Source organism: Vidua chalybeata, chromosome 28, assembly GCF_026979565.1.
Source record: "Vidua chalybeata isolate OUT-0048 chromosome 28, bVidCha1 merged haplotype, whole genome shotgun sequence".
Classification (NCBI taxonomy): domain Eukaryota; kingdom Metazoa; phylum Chordata; class Aves; order Passeriformes; family Viduidae; genus Vidua; species Vidua chalybeata.
This window is the reverse complement of record NC_071557.1, coordinates 2,007,379-2,035,144: the sequence shown is the minus strand read 5'-3', so window position 1 is coordinate 2,035,144 and position 27,766 is coordinate 2,007,379. Positions and strand designations below refer to the sequence as shown.

Below are 27,766 nucleotides of genomic sequence, written 5' to 3'. Positions count from 1 at the left end.
AAGGGAAGGGAAGGGAAGGGAAGGGAAGGGAAGGGAAGGGAAGGGAAGGGAAGGGAAGGGTCTCATCCCAGGCTGTTCCTCGGGGATCTCCCCGTGCTCTGCAGGGATTCAGCTCCCTCGGTTTTCCCTCAGGAGCAGAGCAGGGATGGCTCAGGGGAGCTCGGATGTCCCTGGGCCCTCCGAGGTCACCGGCTGAGGCTCCACAGCTCCTGCTGCTGCCCCGATCCCAAAATGGGCAGGTGAGGATCCCAGAGGAACTGTGGGACAAACGGGAAAGGTTTTGGTGGGAAGGATGGGGAACCCAATCAGGAATTCCAGCATGGGAATGGTGTCCTGAGTCCTCTCAATCCAGAGCAGAATCCTGGAATGGCTTGGAAGGGGCCTTAAGGATCATCCCACCCCTGCCATGGCAGGGACACCTCCCACTGTCCCAGGGGGCTCCAGCCTGGCCCTGGGCACTGCCAGGGATCCAGGGGCAGCCCCCGCTCCTCTGGGAATTCCATCCCAGCCCCTCCCCACCCTCATTCCTTCCCAATATCCCACCCAAATCTCCCCTTTCCCAGGGGGAAGCCATTCCCTGTGTCCTGTCCCTCCATGCCTTGTCCCCAGCCCCTCTCCAGCTCTCCTGGAGCCCCTTCAGGCCCTGGGGAACTGCCCTGAGGTCTCCCCTGATTTCTCCAGGATCATCCCCAGATTTCCATTCCCTGAATCCCAAGCCAGGCTTTTCCCTCCTTCCTGGCTCTAATTTTCCTGAGACTTTGAAGGAAAGCCAGGAGACAGAAAGGAGCTCCAGCCCCAAACCCAGCAAATCCCATGGGATCCTTCCATCCTCCTCAGCCCAGGCCCCTCCCAGGGATGGGGCAGGAGTGGGAATTCCATCCCATCCCCACCATCCAGGGAGGAATTTTTCCTGCATTTAGCACCAAATCCATCACTCAATCCGCTCGGTTTCTCCCTTGGGATTCCAGGCTCAGCATCTCCTGCCTGCTCCCGGCCTCGTGGCACTTCAGCCTCTCTCCCGTGGGATGTCCCCGGGTCCTGAACGCGTCCCTGCGGCAGCTGCTGCTGCTGGGGGCGGCGGCGGCGGCGCTGCTGCTCTGCTCACTGCTGCTGCTCCGCAAGCACCGGGACAGCGGGAGGTTCCACAGGTGAGAGAGCACGGAATTCCATGGGAAACAGGGAATGGAGGAAAGAATTCCATGGGAAACAGGGAATGGAGGAAAGAATTCCATGGGAAACAGGGAATGGGGAATGCTCTGCTCACTGCTGCTGCTCCGCAAGCACCGGGACAGCGGGAGGTTCCACAGGTGAGAGAGCACGGAATTCCATGGGAAACAGGGAATGGAGGAAAGAATTCCATGGGAAACAGGGAATGGGGAATGCTCTGCTCACTGCTGCTGCTCCGCAAGCACCGGGACAGCGGGAGGTTCCACAGGTGAGAGAGCACGGAATTCCATGGGAAACAGGGAATGGAGGAAAGAATTCCATGGGAAACAGGGAATGGAGGAAAGAATTCCATGGGAAACAGGGAATGGGGAATGCTCTGCTCACTGCTGCTGCTCCGCAAGCACCGGGACAGCGGGAGGTTCCACAGGTGAGAGAGCACGGAATTCCATGGGAAACAGGGAATGGAGGAAAGAATTCCATGGGAAACAGGGAATGGGGAATGCTCTGCTCACTGCTGCTGCTCCGCAAGCACCGGGACAGCGGGAGGTTCCACAGGTGAGAGAGCACGGAATTCCATGGGAAACAGGGAATGGAGGAAAGAATTCCATGGGAAACAGGGAATGGAGGAAAGAATTCCATGGGAAACAGGGAATAGGGAATGCTCTGCTCACTGCTGCTACTCTGCAAGCAACGGGACAGCGAGAGGTTCCACAGGTGAGAGAGCACGGAATTCCATGGGAAACAGGGAATGGAGGAAAGAATTCCATGGGAAACAGGGAATGGAGGAAAGAATTCCATGGGAAACAGGGAATGGGGAATGCTCTGCTCACTGCTGCTGCTCCGCAAGCACCGGGACAGCGGGAGGTTCCACAGGTGAGAGAGCACGGAATTCCATGGGAAACAGGGAATGGAGGAAAGAATTCCATGGGAAACAGGGAATGGAGGAAAGAATTCCATGGGAAACAGGGAATGGAGGAAAGAATTCCATGGGAAACAAGGAATGGGGAATGCTCTGCTCACTGCTGCTGCTCCGCAAGCACCGGGACAGCGGGAGGTTCCACAGGTGAGAGAGCACGGAATTCCATGGGAAACAGGGAATGGAGGAAAGAATTCCATGGGAAACAGGGAATGGGGAATGCTCTGCTCACTGCTGCTGCTCCGCAAGCACCGGGACAGCGGGAGGTTCCACAGGTGAGAGAGCACGGAATTCCATGGGAAACAGGGAATGGAGGAAAGAATTCCATGGGAAACAGGGAATGGAGGAAAGAATTCCATGGGAAACAGGGAATAGGGAATGCTCTGCTCACTGCTGCTACTCTGCAAGCAACGGGACAGCGAGAGGTTCCACAGGTGAGAGAGCACGGAATTCCATGGGAAACAGGGAATGGAGGAAAGAATTCCATGGGAAACAGGGAATGGAGGAAAGAATTCCATGGGAAACAGGGAATGGGGAATGCTCTGCTCACTGCTGCTGCTCCGCAAGCACCGGGACAGCGGGAGGTTCCACAGGTGAGAGAGCACGGAATTCCATGGGAAACAGGGAATGGAGCTGTGGGGAAAAGGAGTAAAGAATTCCATGGGAAACAGGGAATGGAGGAAAGAATTCCATGGGAAACAGGGAATGGAGGCTGGGGGAAAGGGGAAATTCTGCTCTGCTCCTGATCCATGGGAAGCACTGAGCCTGGGATGGGAGATTCCACAGGTGAGAGGGAGGGAATTCCATGGGAAACATGGAAATGGAACTCTGGGAGGAAAGGGGAAAATGGAACTCTGGAGGAAGTGGAACTCTGGGGGAAGGAGGAAAAGATTTCCATGAAAAAGAGAGAAATGGAGCTCTGGGGGGGAAAGGGAAAAGAATTCCATGGAAAAGACAGAAATAGAGCTCTGAGGGGAAAAAGGGAAAAGAATTCCATGGAAAAGAGGGAATTAGAGCTTGGGGGAAAGGGGAAACACGCTCAGGTTGTTGGTGGTACAGGAAGTAGCTTTTCCCATCAATCTTTACTAAAAGAAAACATTTCCTGCTGTTTTTATGGAGCTTTTCAGGTGTTTGTATTTTATGTCTCTGTAGGAGCTCTAGGGGTGAAAATTCTCCATAATAAAAAATTTTTGGGAATTGCTTTTACCATTTGCTGTGGGAATTCGATCCTTGAGATTGGCCCTTCCCTCGGAATTTCCTGTGAAATAGGGGTAGGAAGGGCTTCCTTCTGCCAGAGGGCAGGGCTAGGTGGGATGCTGGGATGGAATTCCCAGAGGAGCTGGGGCTGCCCCTGGATCCCTGGCAGTGCCCAAGGCCAGCTTGGAGCAACCTTGGACACTGGGAGGGGTCGCTGAGAGCAGCACTGGATGGGATTTAAAATCCCACCCAACTCATCCCAAAATTCCCTGAAAACCACCCAATTTTGAATGTGATTTTGACCAGTAACACCCGTAGGGAGCCGAATTCCCTGCAGCAATTCCCATTTTTTGCCCAGATACCTGGCCAGGGTGACAGACACGGAGGCCACGGACACCAGGAACCCAAACCTGAACTACGGGATCGTGGTGGACTGCGGCAGCAGCGGCTCCAGGGTGTTCGTGTACTGCTGGCCCCGGCACAACGGCAACCCCAAGGACCTGCTGGACATCCAGCAGATGAGGGACAGCTCCAGGAAACCCGTGGTGATGAAAATCAAACCAGGTACTGCCAAAACCATGGAATTTCTGCAGGCTTTCCTCTCCTAACTGTGATTCCTGCACTCCAGAGTGTCTGGATAAAGGATATTTCAACACTGAGAGCATGGAAGAGCTCCAGGTTTCTTTGGGATTGGTTTGCAGGAATTTAAGTCTGGAATGGAGCAGGAGGGAGAGGATTTTCCACTGGAAAGCAGTGGTAACTCATTGTGATGAAAATCAAACCAAGTACTGGGAAAACATGGAATTTCTCACAGCTCTCCTCTCCTAATTGTGCTTCCTGCACTCCAGAGTGTCTGGATAAAGGATATTTCAACACTGAGAGCATGGAAGAGCTCCAAGTTCCTTTGGGATTGGTTTGCAGGAATTTAAGTCTGGAATGGGGCAGGAGGCAGAGGATTGTCCACTGGAAATCAGTGGTAACTGGTTGTGATGAAAATCAAACCAGGTACTGGGAAAAACATGGAATTGCTCCATGATTTCCTCTCCTAACTGTGATTCCTGCACTCCAAAGGATATTTCCAGGTGGGACAGCTCCAGGTGTCTTTGGGATTGGTTTGCAGGAGTTTAAGTCTGGAGTGGGGCAGGAGGGAGAGGATTGTCCATGGATAAGGCAGGTGCTGTCCCAAGGACCTGCTGGACATCCAGCAGATGAGGGACAGCTCCAGGAAACCCGTGGTGATGAAAATCAAACCAGGTACTGCCAAAACCATGGGAATTCTCACAGCTTTCCTCTCCTAACTGTGATTCCTGCACTCCAGAGTGTCTGGATAAAGGATATTTCAACACTGAGAGCATGGAAGAGCTCCAGGTTTCTTTGGGATTGGTTTGCAGGAATTTAAGTCTGGAATGGGGCAGGAGGGAGAGGATTGTCCACTGGAAATCAGTGGTAACTGGTTGTGATGAAAATCAAACCAGGTACTGGGAAAAACCTGGAATTGCTCCAGGCTTTCCTCTCCTAACTGTGATTCCTGCCCTCCAAAGGATATTTCCAGCATGGAACAGCTCCAGGCCTCTTTGGGATTGGTTTGCAGGGAATTTTTAAGTCTGGAATGGGGCAGGAGGGAGAGGATTGTCCATTGGAAATCAGTGGTAGCTCGTTGTGATGAAAATCAAAGCAGGTACTGGGGAAAACATGGAATTTCTGCAGGCTTTCCTCTCCTAACTGTGATTCCTGCACTCCAGAGTATCTGGATAAGGGATATTTCAACCTTGAGAGCGTGGAAGAGCTCCAGGTTTCTTTGGAGTTGGTTTGCAGGAATTTTTAAGTCTGGAATGGGGCAGGAGGGAGAGGTTTTTCCATGGGACAGCAACACGAAAAGGTGGTGATGAAAGTCAAAACAGGTACTGGGAAAAACATGGAATTTCTGCAGGCTTTCCTCTCCTAACTTTGCTTCCTGCACTCCAGAGTGTCTGGATAAAGGATATTTCAACCTTGAGAGCGTGGAAGAGCTCCAGGTTTCTTTGGAGTTGGTTTGCAGGAATTTTAGTCTGGAATGGAGCAGAAGGGAGAGGATTTTCCACTGGAAATCAGTGGTAACTCATTGTGATGAAAATCAAACCAGGTACTGGGAAAACATGGAATTTCTCACAGCTCTCCTCTCCTAACTTCGCTTCCTGCACTGCAGAGTATCTGGATAAGGGATATTTCAACCTTGAGAGCGTGGAAGAGCTCCAGGTTTCTTTGGGATTGGTTTGCAGGAGTTTAAGTCTGGAATGGGGCAGGAGGGAGAGGATTGTCCACTGGAAATCAGTGGTAACTGGTTGTGATGAAAATCAAACCAAGTACTGGGAAAAACATGGAATTGCTCCATGCTTTCCTCTCCTAACTTTGCTTTCTGCCCTCTAAAGAATATTTCCAGGTGGAAGAACTCCAGGTTTCTTTGGGATTGGTTTGCAGGGAGTTTAAAATAAGGTATATAAGGAAATATAGGAGAATAAGGAAAAAATAAGGAAAATAAGGAAAAAAAGGATGAAGGTGACACCTGAGCATCCTTTCAACCTTAGATAAAACTTGTGTTGATGTGATCATTTTTATAGAATTTATAGAGAATTATTGATAATTGGCTGAAATGACTTCACAGGAACACAATTATTTCTTCATTAAATACAGAGAATGAAGTTAAATGATAACAGCACCAGCCCCTGCCTTATCCATGGACAATCCTCTCCCTCCTGCCCCATTCCAGACTTAAACTCCCTGCAAAACAATCCCAAAACACCTGGAATTCTTCCACCTGGAAAAAATCCTTTATCCAGCCACTTTGGAGTGCAGGAAGCAAAGTTGGGAGAGGAAATCATGGAGAAATTCCATGTTTTCCAGTATGTGGTTCGATTTTCATCACCACCTTTTCCTGCTGCTCTCCCCTGGAAAATCCTCTCCCTCCTGCCCCATTCCAGATTTAGAAATTCCTTGCAAACCAATCCCAAAGAGACCTGGAGCTGTTCCATGCTCTCAAGGTTGAAATATCCTTTATCCAGATACTCTGGAGTGCACAAAGTGAAGTTAGGAGAGGAAATCTTGGACAAATCCCATATTTTTGGCAGTACCTGGTTCGATTTTCATCACCACCTTTTCCTGCTGCTGTCCAGTGGAAAATCCTCTCCCTCCTGCCCCATTCCAGACTTAAAAATTCCCTGCAAACCAACCCCAAAGAAACCTGGGAATATCCTTTAGCCAGCCCCTTTGGAGTGCAGGAATCAAAGTTGGGAGAGGAAATCATGGAGAAATTCCATGTTTTCCATTATGTGGTTCGATTTTCATCACCACCTTTTCCTGCTGCTCTCCCCTGGAAAATCCTCTCCCTCCTGCCCCATTCCAGATTTAGAAATTCCTTGCAAACCAATCCCAAAGAGACCTGGAGCTGTTCCATGCTCTCAAGGTTGAAATATCCTTTATCCAGATACTCTGGAATGCAGGAAGCGAAGTTAGGAGAGGAAATCTTGGACAAATCCCATATTTTTGGCAGTACCTGGTTTGATTTTCATCACCACCTTTTCGTGTTGCTGTCCCATGGAAAATCCTCTCCCTCCTGCCCCATTCCAGACTTAAAAATTCCCTGCAAACCAACCCCAAAGAAACCTGGAAATATCCTTTATCCAGCCCCTTTGGAATGCAGGAATCAAAGTTGGGAGAGGAAATCATGGAATAATTCCATGTTTTCCATTATGTGGTTCGATTTTCATCACCACCTTTTCCTGTCGCTGTCCAGTGGAAAATCCTCTCCCTCCTGCCCCATTCCAGACTTAAAAATTCCCTGCAAACCAACCCCAAAGAAACCTGGGAATATCCTTTAGCCAGCCCCTTTGGAATGCAGGGATCACCTTAGGAGAGAAAAGCACCAACAAAAACCAGAATTCCATCATTTTTCCAGCTGATTTCCCACTTCCCTTCATTCCTCTGCTCAGGATTTTCCAGGGAACGCTGCAGCTGGAGCTGCTCCACTCCCACTTTTCTGTTTTCCCAGGGATTTCGGAGTTTGCCAGCTCTCCTGACAAGGTCAGTGATTACATCTCACCCCTGCTGAGCTTCGCTGCCGAGCACGTGCCCCGCTCCAAGCACAAGGAGACTCCTCTCTACATCCTGTGCACTGCAGGCATGAGGATCCTGCCCGAGAGGTGATGCCCTGCTTGATTTTATTTTTTTTTTTTGGGAATTCCAGCTGAATCCCAGCTCTTTTTTCAGCCTTTTCTTGTGGAATTTTGCAGCCAGCAGAAAGCCATCCTGGAGGATCTGCTCACAGACATCCCCGTGCACTTTGATTTCCTCTTCTCTGACTCCCACGCTGAGGTGATTTCTGGCAAGCAGGAAGGTAATATTTGGGATTTCCAAGGGATTATTTGGGGTGGATTTTATTGGTTTTTCAAATCCTGCTTTGCTTGAGAGCCTTTATTCCTCAGCAGAGGAATCTTCCTTTGTTCCTCTGGAGTGTGGGGATGGTGGCAACTCCTGATGGGCCAAATCTTTGCTGATTATCCCTGAAAATTTAATGGGATTGGATCTGGGAAATATTTAGGATTTTCTTTAATGCAATTGTATCTGGGAAATATTTAGAATTTCCTCTAATGGAATTGGATCTGGAAAATATTTGGTATTTCCAAGAGAATTCTTGAGATGTTTTTGTTGCTTTTTCAAATCTTCATTGACCAAATCTTTGCTGATTATCCCTGAAAATTTAATGGGATTGGATCTGGGAAATATTTAGGATTTTCTTTAATGCAATTGTATCTGGGAAATATTTAGAATTTCCTCTAATGGAATTGGATCTGGAAAATATTTGGGATTTCCAAGGGAAGATTTGGGGTGGTTCTGTTGTTTTTTCAAATCCTGATTGGCCAAATCTTTGCTGATTACCCCTGAAAATTTACTGGGATTGAATCTGGAAAAGATTTGGGATTTTCATTAATGGAATTGGATCTGGAAAATATTTGGGATTTCCAAGGGAAGGTTTGAGGTATTTTTTATTGGTTTTTGAAATCCTGCTTTGCTTGAGAGCCTTTATTCCTCAGCAGAGGAATCTTCCTTTGTTCCTCTAGAGTGTGGGGATGGTGGCAACTCCTGATGGGCCAAATCTTTGCTGATTATCCCTGAAAAATTAATTGAATTGGATCTGGAAAATATTTAAGATTTCCTTTAATGAAATTGGATCTGGAAAATATTTAGAATTTCCTCTAATGGAATTGGATCTGGAAAATATTTGGGATTTCCAAGAGAATTCTTGGGATGTTTTTGTTGCTTTTTTCAAATCTTCATTGACAAAATCTTTGCTCATTACCCCTGAAAATTTACTGGGATTGAATCTGGAAAATATTTAGAATTTCCTCTAATGGAATTGGATCTGGAAAATATTTGGGATTTTTGGAGAATACTTGGGATGTTTTTGTTGCTTTTTCAAATCTTCATTGGCCAAATCTTTGCTGATTATCCCTGAAAATTTAATGGGATTGGATTTGGAAAAGATTTGGGATTTTCATTAATGGAATTGGATCTGGAAAATAATTGGGATTTCCAAGGGAAGGTTTGAGGTATTTTTATTGGTTTTTGAAATCCTGCTTTGCTTGAGAGCCTTTATTCCTCAGCAGAGGAATCTTCCTTTGTTCCTTTGGAGTGTGGGGATGGTGGCAACTCCTGATGGGCCAAATCTTTGCTGATTATCCCTGAAAATTTAATGGGATTGGATCTGGAAAATATTCAGGATTTCCTTTAATGGGATTGGATCTGGAAAATATTTAGAATTTCCTCTAATGGAATTGGATCTGGAAAATATTTGGTATTTCCAAGAGAATTCTTGAGATGTTTTTGTTGCTTTTTCAAATCTTCATTGACCAAATCTTTGCTGATTATCCCTGAAAATTTAATGGGATTGGATCTGGGAAATATTTAGGATTTTCTTTAATGCAATTGTATCTGGGAAATATTTAGAATTTCCTCTAATGGAATTGGATCTGGAAAATATTTGGGATTTCCAAGGGAAGATTTGGGGTGGTTCTGTTGTTTTTTCAAATCCTGATTGGCCAAATCTTTGCTGATTACCCCTGAAAATTTACTGGGATTGAATCTGGAAAAGATTTGGGATTTTCATTAATGGAATTGGATCTGGAAAATAATTGGGATTTCCAAGGGAAGGTTTGAGGTATTTTTTATTGGTTTTTGAAATCCTGCTTTGCTTGAGAGCCTTTATTCCTCAGCAGAGGAATCTTCCTTTGTTCCTCTGGAGTGTGGGGATGGTGGCAACTCCTGATGAGCCAAATCTTTGCTGATTATCCCTGAAAAATTAATTGAATTGGATCTGGAAAATATTTAAGATTTCCTTTAATGAAATTGGATCTGGAAAATATTTAGAATTTCCTCTAATGGAATTGGATCTGGAAAATATTTGGGATTTCCAAGAGAATTCTTGGGATGTTTTTGTTGCTTTTTTCAAATCTTCATTGACAAAATCTTTGCTCATTACCCCTGAAAATTTAATGGGATTGGATCTGGGAAATATTTAGGATTTTATCTAATGAAATTCAATCTGGAAAATATTTGGGATTTCCAAGGGAAGATTTGGGGTGGTTCTGTTGTTTTTCCAAATCCTGATTAGCCAAATCTTTGCTGATTACCCCTGAAAATTTACTGGAATTGAATCTGGAAAATATTTAGAATTTCCTCTAATGGAATTGGATCTGGAAAATATTTATGAATTCCTTTAATGGAATTGGATCTGGAAAATATTTGGGATTTCCAAGAGAATACTTGGGATGTTTTTGTTGCTTTTTCAAATCTTCATTGACCAAATCTTTACTGATTATCCCTGAAAATTTAATGGGATTGGATCTGGGAAATATTTAGGATTTCCTTTAATGGAATTGGATGTGGAAAATATTTGGGATTTCCAAGGGAAGATTTGGGGTGGTTCTGTTGTTTTTTCAAATCCTGATGGGCCAAATGTTTGCTGATTACCCCTGAAAATTTACTGGGATTGGATCTGGGAAATATTTAGGATTTCCTTTAATGGGATTGGATCTGGAAAATATTTAGGATTTCCTGTAATGGGATTGGATCTGGGAAATATTTAGGATTTCCTTTAATGGAGTTGGATCTGGAAAATATTTGGGATTTCCAAGAGAATTCTTGGGATGTTTTTGTTGCTTTTTCAAGTCTTCATTGGCCAAATCTTTGCTGATTACCCCTGAAAATTTACTGGAATTGGATCTGGAAAATATTTAGGAATTCCTTTAATGGAATTGAATCTGGAAAATTTTTAGGATTTCCAAGGGATTTTTGGGGAATTTTTGTTGCTGGAAAATATTTGGGATTTCCAAGGGAAGGTTTGGGGTATTTTTGTTGCTTTTTCAAATCCTGATTGGTCAAATCTTTGCTGATTATCCCTGAAAATTTACTGGAATTGAATCCATTTCCTCTAGAGGGAGGGGGAAGGATAAATCACAACATTCCTGATGGAAGGAACTTTGCAGGATGAGATGATTTCAAAAGCAGAGATATTTTTGGTGTGATCACCAGAGCCTTAAAATCCCTTTAAAATTTCATTTCCTTCCATTCTTTCCTGGATTTTGCACATCAAAGTGTCTTTAATTCTTTCATCTGGGATTTTATCGTGGTATTGACCTGGGAGAGGAGAAAACCACCAGGAATTCCTGATGGAATTAATGATTTCCCAGGAATGATTCTCAGGAATTAATGATTTCCCAGGAATGTTTGACTTCTCCGATTTTATAAAAGAAAAAGGAGCAAGAACAGAAAAAAAAAGGAATTAAAATGTTTCAATCTGCTCTCAAGTTCGTAATCCAGCTGTTCCTGATACTCCTGGAATTCCAGATGTGTTTTTTTCCCCACCTGCAGGGGTCTATGCATGGATTGGGATCAACTTTGTCCTTGGAAGATTTGAGCACACGGACGATGGTGAGGATCTGAAGGGGAGCTGGGGGCTCCTAGTGATGATTTCCCAGCCAGATGTTGGGATGCAATTCCAGCCAGATTTGGGATGCAATTCCAGCCAGATGTTGGGAAGCCATTCCAGCCATGGGAGTTGCATTTCCAGATGTTGGGAAGCAATTCCAGCCAGATGTTGGGAAGCAATTCCAGCAATTTCCCATGGATTTTTCCCTGTTTCCCATGGATTTTTCCCTGTTTCCCATGGATTTCTCCCATTTTTTCACGGAATTTTCCCTGTTTCCCAGAGGACGAGGCGGTGGTGGAGGTGCAGGTCCCGGGCAGCGAGCGCAGGGATTTTTCCCAGTTTCCCATTGGCCTTTCCCTATTTCCCATGGATTTTTTCCATTTTTTCATGGATTTTTCCCTGTTTCCCAGAGGACGAGGCGGTGGTGGAGGTGCAGGTCCCGGGCACTGAGCGCAGGGATTTTTCCCTATTTCCCATGGATTTTTCCCTATTTTCCATGGATTTTTCCCTATTTCCTATTGATTTTTCCCTATTTCCCATGGATTTTTCCCAGTTTCCCATTGATTTTTCCCTATTTCCCATGGATTTTCCCCCATTTCCCACTGATTTTTCCCTATTTCCCATGGATTTTCCCCTGTTTCCCATGGATTTCTCCCTGTTTCCCATGGATTTCTCCCAGTTTCCCATGGATTTTCCCTATTTCCCATGGATTTTTCCCTGTTTCCCATGGATTTTCCCCTGTTTCCCATGGATTTCTCCCAGTTTTTCACGGAACTTTCCCTGTTTCCCAGAGGACGAGGCGGTGGTGGAGGTGCAGGTCCCGGGCAGCGAGCACAGGGATTTTTCCCAGTTTCCCATTGGCCTTTCCCTATTTCCTGTGGATTTTCCCCTGTTTCCCATGGATTTTTCCCTGTTTCCCATGGATTTCTCCTAGTTTTTCATGGAATTTTCCCTGTTTCCCAGAGGACGAGGCGGTGGTGGAGGTGCAGGTCCCAGGCAGCCAGCGCAGGGATTTTTCCCAGTTTCCCATTGGCCTTTCCCTATTTCCCATGGATTTTTCCCTGTTTCCCGTGGATTTTTCCCTGTTTCCCATGGATTTCTCCCAGTTTTTCATGGAACTTTCCCTGTTTCCCAGAGGACGAGGCGGTGGTGGAGGTGCAGGTCCCAGGCAGCAAACACAGGGATTTTTCCCATGGATTTTTCCCTGTTTCCCGTTGATTTTTCCCAGTTTCCCATGGATTTTTCCCTGTCTCCCGTTGATTTTTCCCTGTTTCCCATGGATTTTTCCCAGTTTCCCATTGATTTTTCCCTATTTCCCATGGATTTTCCCCCATTTCCCACTGATTTTTCCCTGTTTCCCATGGATTTCTCCCAGTTTTTCACGGAATTTTCCCTGTTTCCTAGAGGACGAGGCGGTGGTGGAGGTGCAGGTCCCGGGCACTGAGCGCAGGGATTTTTCCCTATTTCCCATGGATTTTTCCCTATTTTCCATGGATTTTTCCCTATTTCCTATTGATTTTTCCCTATTTCCCATGGATTTTTCCCAGTTTCCCATTGGCCTTTCCCTATTTCCCATGGATTTTTCCCTTTTTTCCATGGAATTTTCCCTGTTTCCCATGGATTTCTCCCATTTTTTCACGGAATTTTCCCTGTTTCCCAGAGGACGAGGCGGTGGTGGAGGTGCAGGTCCCGGGCAGCGAGCGCAGGGATTTTTCCCTATTTCCCATGGATTTTTCCCTGTTTCCCACTGATTTTTCCCTGTTTCCCATGGATTTTTCCCTGTTTCCCATGGATTTTTCCCTGTTTCCCATGGATTTCTCCCATTTTTTCACGGAATTTTCCCTGTTTCCCAGAGGACGAGGCAGTGGTGGAGGTGCAGGTCCCGGGCAGCGAGTGCAGAGATTTTAACCTGTTTCCCATGGATTTTTCCCTGTTTCCCATGGATTTTTCCCTATTTCCCATGGATTTTTCCCAGTTTCCCATGGATTTTTCCCTATTTCCTATGGATTTTTCCCTATTTCCCATGGATTTTTCCCTGTTTCCCATTGATTTTTCCCTGTTTCCCATGAATTTTTCCCTGTTTCCCATGGATTTTTCCCAGAAGACGAGGCAGTGGTGGAGGTGCAGGTCCCGGGCAGCAAACACAGGGGTTTTTCCCAGTTTCCCATGGATTTTTCCCTGTTTCCCGTTGATTTTTCCCTGTTTCCCATGGATTTTTCCCAGTTTCCCATTGATTTTTCCCTATTTCCCATGGATTTTCCCCCATTTCCCACTGATTTTTCCCTATTTCCCATGGATTTTCCCCTGTTTCCCATGGATTTTTCCCTGTTTCCCATGGATTTCTCCCATTTTTTCACGGAATTTTCCCTGTTTCCCAGAGGACAAGGCGGTGGTGGAGGTGCAGGTCCCGGGCAGCGAGCGCAGGGATTTTTCCCTATTTCCCATGGATTTTCCCGTTTCCCATGGATTTTCCCTATTTCCCATGGATTTTCCCCTGTTTCCCATGGATTTTTCCCTGTTTCCCATGGATTTCTCCCAATTTTTCATGGAACTTTCCCTGTTTCCCAGAGGACGAGGCGGTGGTGGAGGTGCAGGTCCCGGGCAGCGAGCACAGGGATTTTTCCCAGTTTCCCATTGGCCTTTCCCTATTTCCTGTGGATTTTCCCCTGTTTCCCATGGATTTTTCCCTGTTTCCCATGGATTTCTCCCATTTTTTCACGGAATTTTCCCTGTTTCCCAGAGGACGAGGCGGTGGTGGAGGTGCAGGTCCCAGGCAGTGAGCACCACGATCCCATTTTCCGCAAGAGAACCGTGGGGATCCTGGACATGGGCGGCGTCTCCACGCAGATCGCCTACGAGGTGCCCCAAAGTGTAAGCCCTGCCTCCCCTCATTATCCAGGAATTCCCTCTGGGATAATTTTAACACCTTTTCCTTTCTTTCCCATCCTTTGGAATCCTCCATCCCATCCCATTAGGAATCCCTTTGGTTTTTTTCATTGCCATCACTCAAATCTTGCATTAATCCTTCTTTTTTTTTTTTTTTTTCTTTGTGGATAATTTTAAATTTCTTACATTCCAAAATTTGCATCCTGGGGCTTAAAAACTCCAAAATTCCTGGTGGTTCCTATAAAAAAACCTTCCATAAAAATGACTTTTCCCTTTAATTTTTGACAGAAATGGAATTAGCAGTTATAAATGTCACCAAATTGCTTTGTCCCAAACTGAACATAAATTGCTCCAATTCCACTGAGTTCTGGAGCAATTCCTGAATTTTTCAAGCTGAACTTCCCATGAAATTAACTGGTAATTATCTAAAGGAAAAACAGCATCAAATCCCCCTGTTTGACTCTGTTCTAATAATGGATAAGTTGAGTTTTTAAATCCTGTGGAATGATGTTTCCCTAATTAATTCCCTTATTGCTCTGTTTTAATTAACAGAGGGTGTAAGAAATGATTTGGAATTATTAAAATTTGGACATTCAGCTCCTGAGCAGATCCAGGCAAATATCAGCTGGGAAAATAGGGATGAAAATTCCTGCCTGTGGGGTGGTTTTAGCTGAGCATAAATGGATATAAAATGGGAATTTTGGTCATGGAATCTGTCCTGGGAATCAGGAATGGGAGAGGGGAAGTTGGAGCACTGAATTCAGCAGCCACAATCCACATTTTTCCATGGGAGAAAAAAATTCCAGGCTCCACAGAAGCAATTCCTGGGCTTTGCAGGGCTGGGAATCTGAAATTCCAAGATTTTGCTGTCCCTGTGAAGTGATCTTTTTTCCAAATGATGTGGGAAGTGATCATTCCCAAAGAGAACTCTTTTGTTTTGTTCTCCCTATGAAATAATCTTGGATTTTCCAAATAAAATGGGAGAGATCATAATTCCCAAGGAAAACTCCTAAATTTTGTTCTCCCTATGAAATAATCTTGGATTTTCCAAATAAATTGGGAGAGATCATCATTCCCAAGGAAAACTCCTAAATTTTGTTCTCCCTATGAAATAATCTTGGATTTTCCAAATAAAATGGGAGAGATGATCATTCCCAAGGAAAATCCCATTTTTTTTTGCTTTTCCTATGAAGTAATCCTGGTTTTTTAACAAAAAATATGGGAGAGATGATCATTCCCAAGGAAAATTATTTTATCTTGTTCTCCCTATGAAATAATCTTGGATTTTCCAAATAAAATAGGAGAGATCATAATTCCCAAGGAAAATCCCATTTTTTTTTTCTTTTCCTATGAAGTAATCCTGGTTTTTTAACAAAAAATATGGGAGAGATGATCATTCCCAAGGAAAATTATTTTATCTTGTTCTCCCTATGAAATAATCTTGGATTTTCCAAATAAAATAGGAGAGATCATAATTCCCAAGGAAAATCCCATTTTTTTTTTCTTTTCCTATGAAGTAATCCTGGTTTTTTAACAAAAAATATGGGAGAGATGATCATTCCCAAGGAAAACTCCTTGATTTTGCTCTCCTCTGAAATAATCTTGGATTTTCCAAATAATGTGGGAGATGATCATTCCCAAGGAAAACTCCTTCAAACATCTGGAGTATAAAGGGCTGGAAAGCATCGGAAAAGCTGCCCAGGGCAGTTTGGAGTTCTCATTCCTGGGAATATCCAAAAACCACGGATGTGGCTCTTCAGGATTGTTGGGTTGTTGATCTTCAAGATCTTTTCCAAGCAGGACACTTCCATGATCCCATGGGAATATCCTTTATCAGAGTGCAGACAGGAGAGGAGAGCGCTAAAGAGATGGGCGACATTAAAGGTGTCCAAGACATCCCAAAAAATTCATTTTGGGATCAGGATCATCCCAGTGGTTCCTGATTTTGCTGTTGGGTTGATGATCTTCAAGATCATCAAGATCTTTTCCAAGCAGAACACCTCCATGATCCCGTGGGAATATCCTTTATCAGAGTGCAGACAGGAGAGGAGAGCGCTAAAGAGATGGGTGAGGGGTGAAATTAAAGCCCTCAAGACATCCCAAAAAATTCATTTTGGGATCGGGATCATCCCAATGGTTCCTGATTTTGCTGTTGGGTTGATGATCCCCAAGATCTTTTCCAAGCAGAACACCTCCACAATCCCATGGGAATATCCTTTATCAGAGTGCAGACAGGAGAGGAGAGCGCTAAAGCGATGGGTGAAATTAAAGGCATGTCCAAGACATCCCAAAAAATTCACTTTGGGATCAGGATCATCCCAATGGCTCCTGATTTTGCTGTTGGGTTGTTGATCTTCAAGGTCTTCAAGATGTTTTCCAAGCAGATCACCTCCACAATCCCATGGGAATATCCTTTATCAAAGTGCAGGAAGCACAGACAGGAGAGGAGAGCGCTAAAGCGATGGCTGAAATTAAAGGTGTCCAAGACATCCCAAAAATATTCATTTTGGGATCGGGATCATCCCAATGGTTCCTGATTTTGCTGTTGGATTTATGATCCCCAAGATCTTTTCCAAGCAGAACACCTCTATGATCCCATGGGAATATCCTTTATCAGAGTGCAGACAGGAGAGGAGAGCGCTAAAGCAATGGGCAACATTAAAACCCTCAAGACATCCCAAAAAATCATTTTGGGATCAGGATCATCCCAATGGTTCCTGATCTTGCTGTTGGGTTGTTGATCTTCAAGGTCTTTTCCAACCAGAACACTTCCATGATCCCATGGGAATATCCTTTATCAGAGTGCAGACAGGAGAGGGGAGCACTGAAGCAATGGGTGAAATTAAAAGTGTCCAAGACATCCCAAAAAATTCATTTTGGGATCGGGATCATCCCAATGGCTCCTGATGTTGCTGCTGCAGGAGGAAGTGGCCAAGAACCTGCTGGCAGAGGTGAATTTGGGCTGCGATGCCCACCAGACGGAGCACGTGTACCGCGTGTACGTGGCCACCTTCCTGGGCTTCGGCGGCAACGCGGCGCGGAGGAGATATGAGGAGAGCCTGTTCTCCAGCAGCCTGCTCGGGAACAGGTACCCGCAATTCCCTGGGAGGTGGGGCTGCTCCATCCCTGCGCAGCTTGGAGCAGCCTGGGACACTGGGAGGTGGCCCTGGAAAAGTGGGAATGATCCTGATATTGAGAGCTCACGGCACTTGCAGTGTGTGTTGTGAATGGATTGGATTTCTGGAAGGAATTCCCAGGATGAGGGTGATGGGATGGAATTCCCAGAGCAGCTGTGGCTGCTCCATCCCTGGGAGTGCCCAAGAGCAGCTTGGAGCAGCCTGGGACACTGGGAGGTGGCCCTGGAAAGATCCTGGATATTGTGTGGAGAGATCACAGCACTTGCAGTGTGTGATGTGAATGGATTGGATTTGTGGAAGGAATTCCCAGTATGAGGGTGATGAAGGGCTGGGATGGAATTCCCTGCACAGGAATTCCCTGTGGCTCCTCCATCCCTGTGAGTGCCCAAGGTCAGCTTGGAGCAGCCTGGGACACTGGGAGGTGGCCCTGGAAAGATGGGAATGATCCTGGATGTTGTGTGGAGAGCTCATGGCATGACTGGTGTGGGAAGGGCAAATGTGGGAAGTGGAGAGGGATTCCTCCTCAGGAACTGGAGTAATGGATTCAAACTAAAAGAGAGGAAATTCCAGTTGGATTTCTGGAAGGAATTCCCAATATGAGGTGATGAAGGGCTGGGATGAAATTCCCAGAGCAGCTGTGGCTGCTCCATCCCTGGGAGTGCCCAAGAGCAGCTTGGAGCAGCCTGGGACACTGGGAGGTGGCCCTGGAAAGGTGGGAATGATCCTGGATATTGTGGAGAGATCACAGCACTTGCAGTGTGTGATGTGAATGGATTGGATTTCTGGAAAGAATTCCCAGGATGAGGGTGATGAAGGGCTGGGATGGAATTCCCTGCACAGGAATTCCCTGTGGCTGCTCCATCCCTGTGAGTGTCCAAGGTCAGCTTGGAGCAGCCTGGGGCGGTGGGAGGTGGCCCTGGAAAGATCCTGGATATTGTGGAGAGATCACAGCACTTGCAGAGTGGGAAGGGAAAATGTGGGAAGTGGAGAGGGATTCCTCCTCAGGAACTGGAGTAATGGGTTCAGCTGAAAAAGTGGAAATTTAAGCTGGGCCTTGCTGAACTGGGCCTTGCTGAGCTGGGCCTTGCTCATCTCCCTCTATCCCCAGGCTGGGTGGGCAGGCTGGGCTGAGCTGAGCCTGGCTGAGCCGGGCCTTGCTGAGCCGGGCCTTGCTGAGCCAAGCCTTGCTGAGCCAAGCCTTGCTGAGCCAGGCCCGGCTGATCTCTCCCTGTCCCAGGCCGGGCTGAGCTGGACCTTGCTGAGCCAGGCCTTGCTGAGCCAGGCCCGGCTGATCTCTCCCTGTCCCAGTCCAGGCTAAGCTGGGCCTTGCTGAGCCAAGCCTTGCTGAGCCGGGCCTTGCTGAGCCGGGCCTTGCTGAGCCGGGCCTTGCTGAGCCAAGCCTTGCTGAGCCGGGCCTTGCTGAGCCGGGCCTTGCTGAGCCAAGCCTTGCTGAGCCGGGCCTTGCTGAGCCGGGCCTTGCTGAGCCAGCCCTGCTGATCCTCCCCCGCAGCCCGCAGGCCGCTGTGCCGGACCCGTGCCTGGCTGAACTCTCCCTGTCCCAGGCTGGGCTGAGCCAGGCCTTGCTGAGCCGGGCCTTGCTGAGCCAGCCCTGCTGATCCTCCCCCGCAGCCCGCAGGCCGCTGTGCCGGACCCGTGCCTGCCGCGGGACGCGCGGGACGAGCTGCGGCACCGGGGGCTGACGCTGCAGCTGCGCGGCACCGGCGACTTCCAGCTGTGCCGGGAGCGGCTGCAGCCGCTGCTGAACCGCACCAACGGCACCCGCAGCTCCCTGAACGGCGTCTTCCAGCCCCCCGTGCACCTGCAGAGCAGCGAGTTCTACGGCTTCTCCGAGTTCTACTACTGCACCGAGGACGTGCTCCGCATGGGCGGCGACTACAGCGCCGCCAGGTTCACCAGAGCTGCGCAGGTGACAGACGCCCTCCTCTGCAGCAGGGATTTTATTGCCAAAAACTCCTCCCTAAGAGACCCCAAATTCATAAATTCATTAAAACTGCGCAGGTGACACATCCCCTCCTCTGCAGCAGGGATTTTATTGCCAAAAACTCCTCCCTAAGAGACCCCAAATTCATAAATTCATTAAAACTGCGCAGGTGACACATCCCCTCCTCTGCAGCAGGGATTTTATTCCCAAAAACTCTTCCCTAAGAGATCCCAAATTCATTAATTCACTAAAACTGCACAGGTGAAATATTCCCTCCTGTGTAGCAGCATTCCACGAGGATTTTATTCCCAACAACTCTTCCTTAAGAGATCCCAAATTCATTAATTCATTAAAACTGCGCAGGTGACAGATCCCCTCCTCTGCAGCAGGGATTTTATTGCCAAAAAATTTTCCTTAAGGGATCCTAAATTCATAAATTCATTAAAACTGCACAGGTGACACATCCCCTCCTCTGCAGCAGGGATTTTATTCCCAAAAACTCTTCCCTAAGAGATCCTAAATTCATAAATTCACCAGAGCTGCGCAGGTGACACATCCCCTCCTCTGCAGCAGGGATTTTATTCCCAAAAACTCCTCCCTTAATGACCCCAAATTCATTAATTCATTAAAACTGCGCAGGTGACAGATCCCCTCCTCTGCAGCAGGGATTTTATTCCCAAAAACTCCTCCCTTAATGACCCCAAATTCATTAATTCATTAAAACTGCGCAGGTGACAGACCCCCTCCTCTGCAGCAGGGATTTTATTCCCAAAAACTCTTCCCTAAGAGATCCCAAATTCATTAATTCATTAAAACTGCACAGGTGACACATCCCCTCCTCTGCAGCAGGGATTTTATTGCCAACAGCTCTTCCTTAAAAGACCCCAAATTCATAAAGTCACTAAAACTGCACAGGTGAAATATTCCCTCCTGTGTAGCATCACTCCACGAGGATTTTATTCCCAAAAACTCTTCCTTAAGAAATCCCAAATTCCTAAATTCACTAAAGCTGCAAAAGTGAAAATCAGGACTAAATTCCTAATTTAAAACATCTCTCCATGAGGATTTTGTTCCCAAAGTGCTGCAGCAAAACTTTGCCTTAAGAAACCCCAAATTCCTTAAGAAACCCCAAATTCCATAAGGGATCCCAAATTCCTTAAGAGATCCCTAAATCCCTCCTGACCCAAACAATTCCATGATCCCATAATTGTGTTTCCTTCCCAAATATTTATTTTTAATAATAAAATTGACTGGAGGGGGAATGGGATTTGTGGGATCAAGTCCCAGCAGAACTGGGAAAATCCATTCTGCTTCCACCTCTTCTGGTTTTTTAGGAATTTCTGAATTCCTGGGGAAAAGTTCCTTTTCATTTTTTTTTTTTTTTTGTGTCATTTCCCAGGTGTTATTCCTGGAGAGTTGAGTTTGTTGGGAACAGGGAAAACTCCAGCATAAAGCAGAGGAATGGGACAATTTGGGAAATTGGGAAATTTGGGAATGGGAAAAATTCCCTAAAAACAGGGGCTCCATTTTCACCCCCAAGGCTATTCCCAGAGAGTTTAATGTTAATTCCACAAATTCCAAGAATTTCACATTAATTCTATCCCAAATTCCAAGAGTTTCACATTAATTCTATCCCAAATTCCAAGAGTTTCACATTAAGTCTATCCCAAATTCCAAGTGTGGCTCAAAATATTCCCATAAAATTTGGGATCCTGGATATTCCCACAGAATTGAACATTAACTCCACTCCAAATTCCAAGAGTTTCACATAAATTCCACCCCAAATTCCAAATGTGGATCAAAATATTCCCACGAAATTTGGGATCCTGGATATTCCCAGAGTATTTAATGTTAATTCCACCCCAAATTCCAAATGTGGGTCAAAATATTCCCACAAAATTTGGGATTTTCCTGACTGGATGTTCCCAGAGTATTTAATGTTAATTCCACCCCAAATTCCAAATGTGGGTCAAAATATTCCCACAAAATTTGGGATTTTCCTTACTGGATATTCCCAGAGAGTTTCACATTAATTCCACCCCAAATTCCAAGAGTTTCACATTAATTCCACCCCTAATTCCAAGTGTGGATCAAAAGAGTCACATAAAATTTGTGATACTGGATATTCCCAGAGAGTTTCACATTAATTCCACCCCAAATTCCAAGTGTGGATCAAAATAGTCCCATAAAATTTGTGATACTGGATATTCCCAGAGAGTTTCACATTAATTCCACCCCAAATTCCAAGTGTGGATCAAAAGTTCCCACAAATTTCGGGATTTTCCTTGCTGGCAGCGCAAGCTGCTGTTACTTTATGGTTTTTGGTGTTTCAGATCATTTTTTTCTGGCGGGATTTTCCTTCTCCAGGCAGGAGGAATGCTGGCCTCATTCCCTTTTTCCCGTTTTTCTGGCTTCCCTGCAGGATTATTGTGCCACCAGGTGGGCGGTGCTGCGGGAACGCTTCGAGCGCGGCCTCTACGCCCCCCACGCGGATCTGCACCGGCTCAAGTGAGCGGGGCCGGGCTCTGGGGTTGGGATTTGGGCTTTGGGGTTGGGCTTTCTTCCTCCTGCCAGGGCCTGTCCGTTTGGTGGATCGCGGGAAGTGGGAAAAAAAACATGGGAAAGCTGAGAATTGTGGAAAAAATCCCTTGGAAAAGCTGAGAATTCCGTGTTTGATCGTGCCCCGTGGTCGCTGCAATGCTGAGCTGAGCTTAACCCGTTCTCCCTGGCTGATCCCAATGTTCTGACTGATCCCACTGTTCCTGCCTGATCCCAATGTTCTGACTGGTCCCGCTGTTCCTGACACATCCCACGCAGAATTCCCAAGGCCTTTCCATTTTGTGGGATCACTGGAAGTGGGAAAAAAGCTTGGGAAAGCTGAGAATTCCATGTTTAATTCTGCCCCGTGCTTGCTGTAATGCTGAGCTGAGCTTATCCCGTTCTCCTTGACTGATCCCACTGTTCCTGCCTGATCCCAATGTCCTTAACTGGTCCCACTGTTCCTGACTCATCCCACCCAAAATTCCCAAAGTCTTTCCATTTCATGGGATCACTGGAAGTGGGAAAAAAAGCTTGGAAAAGCTGAGAATTCCATGTTTAATTCTGCCCCGCGATCGCTGGAATGCTGAGCTGAGCTTAACCCGTTCTCCTTGACTGATCCCACTGTTCCTGCCTGATCCCAATGTCCTTAACTGGGCCCACTGTTCCTGACTAATCCCACCCAGAATTCCCAAAGTCTTTCCATTTCATGGGATCACTGGAAGTGGGAAAAAAAGCTTGGAAAAGCTGAGAATTGTCAAAAAAATCCCTTGGAGAAGCTGAGAATTCCGTGTTTGATCGTGCCCCGCGGTCGCTGCAATGCTGAGCTGAGCTTAACCTGTTCTCCTTGATTGATCCCAATGTCCTTAACTGGGCCCACTGTTCCTGACTAATCCCACCCAGAATTCCCAAGGCCTTTCCGTTTCATGGGATCACTGGAAGTGGGAAAAAAACTTGGGAAAGCTGAGAATTGTGGAAAAATCCCTTGGAGAAGCTGAGAATTCCGTGTTTGATCGTGCCCCGCGGTCGCTGGAATCCTGAGCTGAGCTTAACCCGTTCTCCTTGACTGATCCCACTGTTCCTGCCTGATCCCAGTGTCCTTAACTGGTCCCACTGTTCCTGACTCATCCCACGCAGAATTCCCAAGGCCTTCCCATTTCTTGGAATCACTGGAAGTGGGAAAAAAGCTTGGGAAAGCTGAGAATTCCATGTTTAATTCTGCCCCGCGGTCGCTGCAATGCTGAGCTGAGCTTAACCCGTTCTCCTTGACTGATCCCACTGTTCCTGACTCATCCCACCCAGAATTCCCAAGGCCTTTCCATTTCATGGGATCACTGGAAGTGGGAAAAAACCTTGGGAAAGCTGAGAATTGTGGAAAAATCCCTTGGAGAAGCTGAGAATTCCGTGTTTGATCGTGCCCCGCGGTCGCTGGAATGCTGAGCTGAGCTTAACCCGTTCTCCTTGACTGATCCCACTGTTCCTGCCTGATCCCAGTGTCCTTAACTGGTCCCACTGTTCCTAACTAATCCCACCCAGAATTCCCAAGGCTTTTCCATTTCATGGGATCACTGGAAGTGGGAAAAAAAGCTTGGGAAAGCTGAGAATTCCATGTTTAATTCTGCCCCGTGGTTGCTGTAATGCTGAGCTGAGCTTATCCCGTTCTCCTTGACTGATCCCAATGTCCTTAACTGGGCCCACTGTTCCTGACTCATCCCACCCAGAATTCCCAAGGCCTTTCCATTTTGTGGGATCACTGGAAGTGGGAAAAAACTTGGAAAAGCTGAGAATTGTGGAAAAATCCCTTGGGAAAGCTGAGAATTCCGTGTTTAATTCTGCCCCGCGGTCGCTGGAATGCTGAGCTGAGCTTAACCCATTCTCCCTGACTGATCCCAGTGTTCCTGATCCCACTGTTCCTTCCTGATCCCAATGTTCCTGATCCCACATTTCCTGGTTGATCCCACTGTCCTTGATCCCACATTTCCTGGCTGATCCCACTGTTCCTGATCCCACTTTTCCTGCCTGATCCTATTGTCTCTGATCCCATTTCTCCTGGCTGATCCCACTCTCCCTGATCCCACTTTTCCTGCCTGATCCCATTTTTCCTGGCTGATCCCACATTTCCTGGCTGATCCTGTTTTTCCTGGCTGACCCCACTGTCCCTGATCCCACTGTTCCTGCCTGATCCCATTTTTCCTGCCTGATCCTGTTGTCTCTGATTCCATTTTTCTTGGCTGATCCCACTTTTCCTGCCTGATCCTATTGTCCCTGATCCCATTATTCCTGGCTGATCCCACATTTCCTGGCTGACCCCACTGTCCCTGATCCCACATTTCCTGCCTGACCCACATTTCCTGGCTGACCCCACTGTCCCTGATCCCACATTTCCTGGCTGACCCCACATTTCCTGGCTGACCCCACAGTCCCTGACCCCACATTTCCTGGCTGACCCCACGGCTCTCCCCAGGTTCCAGTGCTTTAAGTCCGCCTGGATGTTCGAGGTTTTCCACCGGGGCTTTTCCTTCCCCGAGAGCTACGGGAGCCTGAAGACGGCGCTGCAGGTCTACGACAAGGAGGTGCAGTGGACACTGGGGGCCATCCTCTACCGGACCCGCTTCCTGCCCCTCAGGTACCCCAGAAATCCGGGAAGAGCTTTGGGAAGGGGAGCTGTGGGGTGGGAAGAGGTGGTGATCCCTCAAATTGGGGTTTTTAGAGCCCGTTCCCCAAAACGGGCTCTGATTCCTGCCCGGAGCCCAGCTGGAAATGGAATTCTGCCTCCAAAGCGTGGCTGCTCTTTTGCAGGGGCATCCTCTCAAAAATCTTGGAAAAGCTTTTGGGAAGGGAACTCTGGGGTGGGAGGAGGTGGTGATCCCTCAAATTGGGGTTTTTAGAGCCCATTCCCCAAAATGGGCTCGGATTCCTGCCCAGAGCCCAGCTGGAAGTGGAATTCTGCCTCCAAAGCCTGGCTGTCGTCCCTCTGCTCTTTTCTAGGGACATCCTCTCAAAAATCTGGGAAAAGCCTTTGGGAGAGGATTTTGAGGATGGGAATTTGTGGCTTTTTAGAGCCTCAGCTTGTGGCTTTTAGATCCTGTTCCCCAAAACGGGCTCGGATTCCTGCCCATAGCCCAGGTGGAAGTGGAATTCTGCCTCCAAAGCCTGGTTGTCGTCCCTCTGCTCTTTTCCAGGGACATCCTCTCAAAAATGTGGGAAAAGCCTTTGGGAGAGGATTTTGGGGGTGGGAATTTGTGCTTTTTAGAGCCTCAACTTGTGCTTTTTAGAGCTTATTCCACCAAAACGGGCTCTGATTCCCAGCCTGTTTGATTCCCACCGAGCTGGCAGTGGAATTTTGCCTCTAAGACGTGCCCATTGTCCCTCTGCTCTTTTCCAGGAACATCCTCTCAAAAATCTGGGAAAAGCCTTTGGGAGAGGATTTTGAGGTTGGGAATTTGTGGCTTTTAGAGCCTCAGCTTGTGGCTTTTAGATCCTGTTCCCCACAATGGGCTCAGATTCCTGCCCATAGCCCAGTCAGAAGTGGAATTTTGCCTCCAAAGTGTGGCTCTTGTCCCTCTGCTCTTTTCCAGGGACATCCTCTGAAAAATCTGGGAAAAGCCTTTGGGAGAGGATTTTGAGGATGGGAATTTTGAGGATGGCTTTTTAGAGCCTCAGCTTGTGGCTTTTAGATCCTGTTCCCCATAATGGGCTCGGATTCCTGCCCAGAGCCCAGGTGGAAGTGGAATTCTGCCTCCAAAGTGTGGCTCTTGTCCCTCTGCTCTTTTCCAGGGACATCCTCTGAAAAATCTGGGAAAAGCCTTTGGGAGAGGATTTTGAGGATGGGAATTTGTGGTTTTTAGAGCCTCAACTTGTGCTTTTTAGAGCTTATTCCACCAAATGAGCTCTGATTCCCACCAGGATGGAAGCAGAATTTTGCCTCCAAAGTGTGGCCGTTGTCCCTCTGCTCTTTTCCAGGGACATCCTCTCAAAAATCTGGGAAAAGCCTTTGGGAGAGGATTTTGGGGGTGGGAATTTGTGGCTTTTAGAGCCTCAACTTATGGTTTTTTTTTTTTTCTTATTCCACCAAATGAGCTCTGATTCCCACCCAGCTGACTGTGGAATTTTGCCTCTAAGATGTCCCCATTGTCCCTCTGCTGTTTCCCAGGGACTTCCTCTCAAAAATCTGGGAAAAGCCTTTGGGAGAGGATTTTGAGGTTGGGAATTTGTGGCTTTTAGAGCCTCAGCTTGTGGCTTTTAGATCCTGTTCCCCACAATGGGCTCGGATTCCTGCCCAGAGCCCAGTCAGAAGTGGAATTCTGCCTCCAAAGTGTGGCTCTTGTCCCTCTGCTCTTTTCCAGGGACATCCTCTCAAAAATGTGGGAAAAGCCTTTGGGAGAGGATTTTGAGGATGGGAATTTGTGGCTTTTAGAGCCTCAGCTTGTGGCTTTTTAGATCCTGTTCCCAAAATGGACTCTGATTCCCAGCCTGTTTGATTCCCACCGAGCTGGCAGTGGAATTTTGCCTCTAAGACGTGCCCATTGTCCCTCTGCTCTTTCCCAGGGACATCCAGCAGGAAAATTTCCGTGGGATTCACTCGCACTGGAGGAGTTTCTCCTTCGTGTACAACCATTACCTGTTCCTGGCCTGCTTCCTGGTGGTGCTGCTCTCCATCCTGCTCTACCTGCTCCGCCTGCGCCGCATCCACCGCCGCCTCTTCCACAGCGCCTCCTCCCCTCCCCTCTGGATCCAGGAGGGGCTTCCCCCGCAGAAAATCCCGGGATAGGATTCCAGGATGGAGGATTCATCCACACACACACACACACGAAAAAAAGAAAAAAAAAAAAGCCATTTTTGCCTCAGGGTTCCTCCTTTTTTTTTTTTTGCCCTTTTTGGAGAAGCAGAGTTGGGAATTCCAGGTAGGTTTGGGAATTCCAGTGGAACGGGGTGGTGAGAGGAAAATGCCAAAAAAAAACCAAACAAAGACTTTGCTGGGAATGTTGCACTTTGGGGTGTGCAGGAGAGCATGAGTTGAGTTCCCACCTTTGGGAGAGGCTGAAATCCCACAATGAGCTTGGATTTTCCTTGCTGGATTCCAGCATTGCCATCCCTGCTCTCACTTTGGAGTCTCAAAGAACGGGAAGTTCCAAAAGCAGGAAAAAACAAAAAACAAAACAAAACCAAACCCTTTTAAGACATTTCCTGTGATTTTCCCTTCTGGAATCACTCCTGGGATGGAGAAGGAAAATCCCTCGCATCCAATGCTGTGCTTCCATAAAAAACTGCTTCCATCACTTCTGCTCCTTCCTTTTTCCTTGGAAAAGGGAAAAGGATTTCCTCCTTTTTCCACCCTCCCAGTGGCACCAGTCGCTGCTTTTAATCCCTGATTTCTGTTCCATAATCATGGAGAGACCTCCCAGAAACTCCAGGAATGTGAAGAGAACTGGAAAAGCAGAGGAGAACGTGCACAGGGTCTTTCCAAGTCCTCTGGTAATTTATATTTTATTTAAAACTGTTGGTTTTACTTGAAAGTCAATTTGTCCATGATTAAAAGTGGGATTTCTATGAACCTTTGGGGCGTGGGTGTTTTATTTGTTGATTCTCCAGCTGGAAAACTTCTAAAAGGTGGGAAAATGCTGGAAAAATGGGATGGTTTTATTATTGCAGACGCAGGTACATTTTCTAGCATAATTCATCTAAAAATCGGGGTAATTTAAATTGTTTTATTGTCTGGTTTTGATGGGTTTTTTACCTTTGTACAGAGAATTTAGGCTGGAGCTGCTGAATTTTGCCTAAATTTGGGTGTTAAACTTCTGCTCCTCGCAGCCAGCACGTGCTGAGTCAGAATTCCCTGGATTTGGGGCAGAATTTTGGAGCAGAATCTTTCACTGAACCTTCAGAATTCCAAAAATCTTCCTTTGCTAAAGGATATTTTTGGTGCTTACAAAATCAAAGTTTTGGCAGACCTTAAATCCAAATCTGGGTTTGGGTGCAGGATTAGAAAATTCAGGGCTGGAATTGGGATTTAAAATCGGGGC

At 46.8% G+C, this 27,766-nt stretch overlaps 1 protein-coding gene across 1 annotated transcript; it reads left to right on the top strand.

The window, feature by feature from the left end:
- Positions 1–135: 135 nt before the first annotated feature.
- Positions 136–27,297, top strand: ENTPD4 (ectonucleoside triphosphate diphosphohydrolase 4). Its single transcript, XM_053966572.1, is given in 14 exon segments — positions 136–201; positions 204–239; positions 921–946; positions 949–1,148; positions 3,639–3,844; positions 7,305–7,455; positions 7,546–7,649; positions 11,183–11,242; positions 13,981–14,111; positions 17,048–17,214; positions 18,893–19,190; positions 21,628–21,713; positions 24,208–24,369; positions 26,292–27,297. Coding segments are annotated over 14 exon segments (1,887 nt in total). The 5' UTR covers positions 136–164; the 3' UTR covers positions 26,515–27,297.
- Positions 27,298–27,766: the final 469 nt, after the last annotated feature.